This window comes from Malurus melanocephalus, unplaced genomic scaffold (assembly GCF_030028575.1).
Source record: "Malurus melanocephalus ecotype Western Australia unplaced genomic scaffold, MMel_1.1 scaffold_150, whole genome shotgun sequence".
In the NCBI taxonomy this organism is placed as follows: Eukaryota; Metazoa; Chordata; class Aves; order Passeriformes; family Maluridae; genus Malurus; species Malurus melanocephalus.
This window is the reverse complement of record NW_026623382.1, coordinates 20,315-27,550: the sequence shown is the minus strand read 5'-3', so window position 1 is coordinate 27,550 and position 7,236 is coordinate 20,315. Positions and strand designations below refer to the sequence as shown.

The window sequence follows — 7,236 nt, the reverse complement described above, 5'->3', positions numbered from 1 at the left end:
GCGTGGAGCTGCTCATCTGCCCTCAGAAACGAATACTGGACCATTGGCTCAGCAAAAAAAAGAAAAGCTCACAGTCCAAAGGAGTGTCCCGGCGTGTCGCTTGGGGGAATGCAGGGCACTTCTTCAGGGCGAGAGAGCTGACTGTGATTTGAAGTAAAACACCTTGATTTTGAAGGGCACACCGGAGCCCGGTGCGAGTGATGCATCGGGGGCGGCCAGCCCCGCTCCTCCCTGCCGCTCCCACCGGCATCACACGCCTCAAACACAGAGCTCAACCTTCCAGGGTTCCCCGTCCGCCCCAGCCCAGCAGCCCCGCCGGGCCGGCTCGGTGCCCTCGGGGGTCCCGCTGCCGACGGGGCGCACACGCCGGGTGGCGCTGCGAGCCCGCGGCAGCTCCGGCCGCGCCGCCCCCGCTCTCCCGAGTGCCCGAGTGTGTCCGTGTCCGGGCCGGGGCAGAACAGGGGCAGGGGAGCAATGCGGAGGCAGCCAATCGCTCTCGAAAGAAGAACCGGTGCAGCGACGGGGAGAAAGCCCGGGCGAGGTGCAGAGCCTTCTGCCCAGCAGCAATGGGGATGTGCCAGTGGCCGGCTTTATTGCCGGCGAAAGGAGAGCTGGGAAGGAGTGGGACAGCTGGAGGTTGCATCCAGTGCACAGGCACACAGACGCATATCCTCTTGTCTCAAGGAATGAGGACAGGCGCAAAGCAAAGTATGTCGCGGGCAATAAAATAAAAAATGTATTCCTTTCCTCCTCCCCGCAAAAGGCACTTGCACGGTTTGACATCGCCCCAGAAGTAAAAGTTGTTCCAAAGCAGCCTCCCTCCCAACCGTGTCTCTTTGCATAAGAAGGCATGAACGCTCACAAGCCTTTCTTTTGCGTTCCCGACACACGGGGCACCCCGAGGCTCCAGCCGGGAGCGGGGGCTGCTCCCAGCATTGCCGCAATGGGGACAGCGATACTTTGCGAAAGCGTCGGGGCTCCGTGTCTGCTTTTTGCACTTTGCAGAGCAGTATCGCTCAGCCTGAAAAGCAGAATTCTCCGGTTGCTAAAACCAAGACTGCTCTCCAGGAGGTTGGTCTATTATTCAGCTCCTCACCGGGCCTTGCAGGCAATATAAATATGCTTCCTGGAAAACTGTGCACTTCTCAAGCACAGGATCCCAGTTTGTTTCGAAATCCACAAGTGTGAAATGGAATTACTCTGTATTTAGAGTGCCCCACTAAAGCTCCTATGCACTACTGCTTGCCATTATCCCCTATTTCCCTAATCCCTTTTTTTAAAAAGTGAGTAATTCCAAGTGGCAGTTAGAAAMCCATAGAACAGGAAATAGAGTAATTGTCCTAAACAGTGCAGTTTTTCTCAATGCACACCTTCCTGATGTGTAACRATTTCTCCATACACTTTAGCAAAAGACAGCTAGTTTGCTTAAAACGATGCCACAAGAAGTGAAAAATTTGTGTTCTACTTTTTAAAGCAGATATTGCAAAATGGGCTTTCCTCCATGGAATTATTGAGGAATTTTTAATATATCTCAATATTTTATAAAAAACTGTGATTGAGTGAGCTGAGAAAGTAGATCCCAATTTATTCTAAGAAACATAAGGTTATTCTGATACAGCGAAAAAGTTTTGTCCTTTTATCATAAAGCTGGCGAGAGCATGAACAACTGCACACCTAATTTGTTCRCATCTTTTCCCAGCTCCTGTTTTGCAAAGCTAAACCAGAGGTCGCTTCATAGCACGAAACTGAAATGTGGCAGGTTTTGGCAAGTGCACACTTACTTTCAGCCCTTCATGCTGAAAGATTTGTTGGACTGCATCAAGTATCCTTACACCACCACCTTTACAGCTGTGAAGGTGTTGATGGCTGGATTAGCCATCACATTCACAAATAAAGCCTTTGAGATTTAATTTCTCATTTTCTGCTTTCACATTCCTAGACTGGAATCGAGCAGAAGTCAACACCTTGTGATCGCTGTTTAGTCTCATCAGGCACAGGCCGAGGGTAGCAGGAAAGCTCTACCAGCAGGCAGAAATGAAGTGGTGTTTTAAATCACTTCAGCTCCACACATCTCCCATCACTGCTCTATTGAGAATTTAAACTGGAAAATGACAATAAAAAGCCAGAATAATGGGTAAAGCAGGACATGAAATTCGATAGACATTGCTACGAGCTTGAAGGGAAGCGACTTAAAAGGTCAGAGAGCAAACGGGAATGGCCACAATCATCTGCAGGCGGTTGGAAGGTAGGTTGATGGACACCGGTTTGACCTGTRGGTCAGTAAACTAGTTTAACTCTACCTTGATCTGCACAACACAGAGACAAGTTCCCGGCTCCTATCAAGCAACTCAATGCCCTTATCTGGAAGGGTTTAGTAAAAGTAAATCCACTACAAAAAGGAGCTATTCAGCCTTCAAGTGCGGGGTTTTGCTGGTAAAAGAAAGGAAAAAATATGTGTGTTCTCACACAGCCTGGATCCAAACCGACGGCTGCCACACAGCAGAAGCTCATGCTTCTTCCTGGGGGAAGGATGAGTTTTGTTGCTGTCTCTATCCCACCGCCAGACAGCCCTGAGACGGAGCAATCAGTGCCCTAAAGAAACCATCAAGCTCCTAGACAACAGCATTTTGATAGCGCTCTCTTTTCAGGTGGATATCAGAGAAGCAGCATTAGAAGTTATCCTCTGCTCCATTACCCTTTTTACCAGGTGCTCAGACCATTCCATCGGGACCAAAATTTCCAAGCAACATAACCACTGCCTTTCACTCCCAGTGAGGAAATCAGGTACTGCTATAGCACTCCATTTACATAGCATTAAAAAAAAATAATAAAAGAAACAGAGCAAACTGTTGCTTTGTTTCAGTAGCAAACTTTGCAAGCCTCTCCTGGCTGCACTTGCACTGAAGAAAAAACAGATTACAGCTCAGAAAAAGTCAACTCTTATTTGTAGTGGTGGTTACAGTCCTGTCTAACCCCTACACCGTGCAGAGGAACAAAACCTTGAATGCATCTGGAGTTGACTCGTTTGTGCTTTTTYGCCCTGCATTTTAATACCTGCTGCTTCAGGTACTACTAACAATGTGCTTTACATGTATGCACAAAAGATCGTTCTGCTATGCAAAGTCCATGTTCCAGCCCTGATTTTTCAGTACCCTGACAGTGAACATAATCTCCCCATGTAACACAAGAGGCCAGATATCCAAACAGAGACAACACATCTTCCACACACTTCCCCACCCCCAAAAAGAGGTGGTAAAGCAAAGTGTTAGGAGTTTGAGGGTTTTGGGTTGTTTTCATTTTTGGTTTGTAGTTTTGGGGGCTTTTGCCAAAACACTAAGAAAATGGCAAAGACACTCACAWTTTTGTTTTTATTGTTGTTCAGGGACAGCTTGAGGAAAATATTTAAAGGACACAGTAAGGACGGCAGTGCTGGACCGGCTGGCAGACAACACGCCGCAGCCCCTGCAATTGCCCAGATTCCCGGTCCTGTGGGGAAAACGCCCCTGAACAAGAAGGGAGTTTTCACACACAACCGGGAAGTTTCCCAGCCCTGAGACCTGAAGAAGTTAGTGCTCACCACAGCAATTAGCATTGCTCCCAGCCACAGCCACCTTACCTCAAAACAAAAGCAGAGGACCACTTTTTATTTTGTCTTTTAAAGCAATAATGACCCTCAGCATTTCAATATTAAATGTCCTTTCACAATGGATCTGGCTTTATGAGAAAAATTATTTCAAGGAGAAGGTATATGCAAAGCACCTTTTCAAACACACTTGGGTTTTGTAAGAAGCACTGCATTATTAGTCTGATAAAAATAATTTTTTAATAAAAGGAACTAACGTCTTTCATTTAGTTTCCTCTAATAATGCATTGTAAAAAGCATGAAACAAAAYAACTTAGTCATTTTAATGCCTAAAAGCTTCTCTCAGTAGATGCTACAAATAAATTCGTTGTATTTTCATTTCTCTCTGAAATTCTAGAGAACAACTCATGACATATGAGTTCAAAGTAAATCATTGACTGTAATGATGGACTTACGAAGGAGAAAAACAACTGGCTGACCTAAGGTAGAATGTTTTTCAGGAGTTTATTAATACCATTTAAAATATTACAGATAAAAATCAATTACAATTCATGCATTTAAAATGCAAATCTAAAATGTTCCAGCGAAGGGCTTTTCATTTCAATGTGAAATATCCAAATTATTTCAACATTACAATGAGACAATTAGTTTGCAGCATTGCAAACCGCTAATGTAGTGTCAGGAGTGTTTATTAACATTTATCAATATTATTTKCAGGAAATACACATAGGCCAACATTAGTTCATTTTCACTTGGACAGTTTATTTAATACATGGGTCGTGGCAAACCCACTTTATGAAATATAGGAGAACTCTCACCGTAACTATACCTGAACTGCCAGCAAATGCAAATAAGTACATGCTCCATTAAATTAAATGTCATTCAACATTTATCAAATATTGTTTGCTTAATTACAGTTGTATGCCTAGCTAAATTAATATTCAAGCAAAACCTATATCCTGAAGTGTGATTTGATGCACGCTTCAAGAAAGGAGTCCAGAAAAAAAAATGCAGCGAACCAGGACTGCAACAAGAATGTTTTCTTGTGACAGGAAAGGAAATAAAAATAAAAAAAAAAGAAAAAAAAAATGCTCAAGTGTACTTCAATATATTTTCAAATATTTACTGGAAGTAATTTACAAGAAAAATACTATACAAAATCGTCTCCTGGACAACTGCACCTCACACCGATACATTGGTGGAGTTTTAATTGTTAGCTAATCTAGAACGATTCCCCAGTGGTACAAACCTATAGGTTCAGAYGTATTTTACAAATATTTAATTCTCCTATTCCCCCCCAGCCTCCCTTTTTTGGCATTGGAAATACATCTTCGCTTGAAACCCACGGTGCTTCTTCCTTTGTCTGAAGTTAAAAAGAAAACACGACTTTCAACCTAATTATTTTCAGCGTATTCCACGATTCCTGCTCAAACGAGAATTATACAAATGCGCTGGCAAACGCAATGAAATTTGGACTCGAGGAGGTAAACGATTTGTTAAAACTGATAAAAAATAAAGGGGAGAGGGAAATAAGCACACTGCCACTCTGGTCCCGGGGAGCAGACGGGTTCTGAGCAGTTACCGGGATGAGAGCAGGTCCGAGGTSAGCTCGGCGCTGTGCGGGGGCACGGCCCGCGGCTGGCGGCGCTGCCGTCGGAGGCYCGCCCCGCCGAGGTACCGCGGCTGTACCGGCGCCAGTGGCCGAGGGAGAGTGTACGGGCCGCTTTCCAGCAGCAAAGCGACGGGSAACGTGGCTGTTTTTTCCGCTCTAAAAGCAACACGAGGCAGGGGGTCTCAAGGCGAAGGGGAAGGGAGGCGGCGGCGCGGCCGCCCCACGGGGGGATCGCGGCTCTCTCCCTCTCGCCGAGCCGCTCCCTCGCCCCCGTCGCGGAGGTTGCGCGGCCCGGCCGCACCGCCAGCCCCGTGCGGAGCTCCGGGAGGGCAGCGGAGCGGCCGCGGGGCTGAGCGCTGTTCCTGCGGAGCCGTGCCGGCTACTTACGTGTCCGCGTCCCCGCCGCAGGGCTGCGCGCTCGGGGGGGCTGCGCGACCAGGAGGGCGGCGGGACTGGGGGCCGCGACGGCCCCGCGCCTCCGCCCGTCACTCCAGGCCGTTGCGGTGGCCGGGCTCGGGGGGCGGCAGCAGCTCCGGGGAGTGGCAGGGCGGACTGCCGGCCGCGCTGTGCTCGCTGTCGGTGTCGCTGCCCTTCTTGCCGCCAGGGCCGGGGCCGCCGCCGGGACCGCCGCCGCCGGGGCCCCCGGCACCTCCGGGGCCGCTGTGGGTCTTGACGTGCTTGCTGAGGTGGTCGCTGCGCATGAAACGTTTGTTGCAGACGGGGCAGGCGAAGCGCTTCTCGCCCGTGTGGGTCCGCAGGTGCCGCTGCAGCTCGTCGGAGCGGGTGAAGCGCTTGCCGCAGAAGAGCCAGTTGCACACGAAGGGCCGCTCGCCCGTGTGCCAGCGCAGGTGSGCCTTCAGGTGCGAGGTTTTGCCGTAGACCTTGCCGCAGCCGGGGATGTGGCAGCTGTGCAGCCCCTTGCGCCGCAGGCTGGCCCCCGCCGGCCCCAGCCGCTCGGCCTCCTGGCAGTTGGGACAGTCGCAGGTGGCGCGCCCCGAGTAGCGGCGGGCGGAGGAGCGCGGAGAAGCGGCCAGCGGCGCGGCGGGGCCGCCGCCCAGCATGGAGCCCCCGGCGCCGGCCAGCGGCGAGGGGGCCGAGTCCGGGTAGGAGCCGGGCAGCACCGGCTTAAATCCGTCCATGAGGTGCTGCCCGGCGGGGCTGAGGAGGTGCGAGGAGGCGCCGCTGCTGAAGGCCGAGTGGCCCAGGCCCGAGTAATCCGAGTTGTAGCCGCCCAGTGGCGAGTGGAGCGAGGTCTGGAGTCCGCCGGCCGCCGGGTGCAGCGAGCCGGGCAGCGCGGCCGCGCCGTTGGGGCTCTGCACGTCGATCCAGCCGGCGCCCACGTCCCACCAGCTGGAGGCGCCCGCTGAGCCTACCTCGCCGGCGCCGAGCCCCGGGTGCGAGGGCTTGAACCAGGACTCGTAGGGGTGCGCCATGCCCACCCGCGGGTAGATGCCCTGCAGCCCCTCCACCGACGTGTGCACCTTGGAGATGAAGACGGGCTGGTGCGCCGCCGCCTCCTGTCCCGCGGCCCCGCCGCCTCCGCCTCCGCCGCCGCCGCCGCCACCGGCGCTGCCCGGCGCCTGGAAGACGGAGTAGTCGTTGGCGAAGGGCGAGCTGGCGGCCGCCGCGCTGCTGGAGGTGAGGGAGAAGGCGCTGGAGCCCGGCGAGCCGCCGCAGCTGAACGAGTCCGAGACCAGGGCKGCCGCCGCCGCTGCCGCCGCCGCCGCCGCCGCCGAGGAGCCGTTCCGCGCCGCGCCCGCCACGCCGAAGCCCGGGAGGCCGGAGCCCACGGCGCCGCAGCTGCCCGCCGAGGCTGAGGAGGAGGAGCGTTTCCAGGGGTGGAAGCCTTTGCCGAAGGAGGACGCGCTGTCCGAAAGGGCGGACGGCGAGGGGCTGGGGCTGCCGATCTTGTTGCAGGTCGCGGCGAGCATGGCCAGCGGCGTGGAGCCTACCCGCGGTTCCTCCTGCGGGCACAGAGGGGAGAGGGCCGTCCCGCCGGCGTCAGGGATGGAGCGGTCCCGCACCGCCGCCCCGCGCCCCG

General features: G+C 53.1%; 1 protein-coding gene across 1 annotated transcript in view; it reads right to left on the bottom strand.

The window, feature by feature from the left end:
• Positions 1–5,680: 5,680 nt before the first annotated feature.
• The window catches only part of SP8 (Sp8 transcription factor), a 2,613-nt gene continuing 1,057 nt past the window's right edge, over positions 5,681–7,236 (bottom strand). The window contains exon 2 of the mRNA XM_057371644.1: positions 5,681–7,159. Within this exon, the coding sequence (XP_057227627.1) occupies positions 5,681–7,159 (1,479 nt within the window). The remainder of the gene's footprint in view (positions 7,160–7,236) is intronic.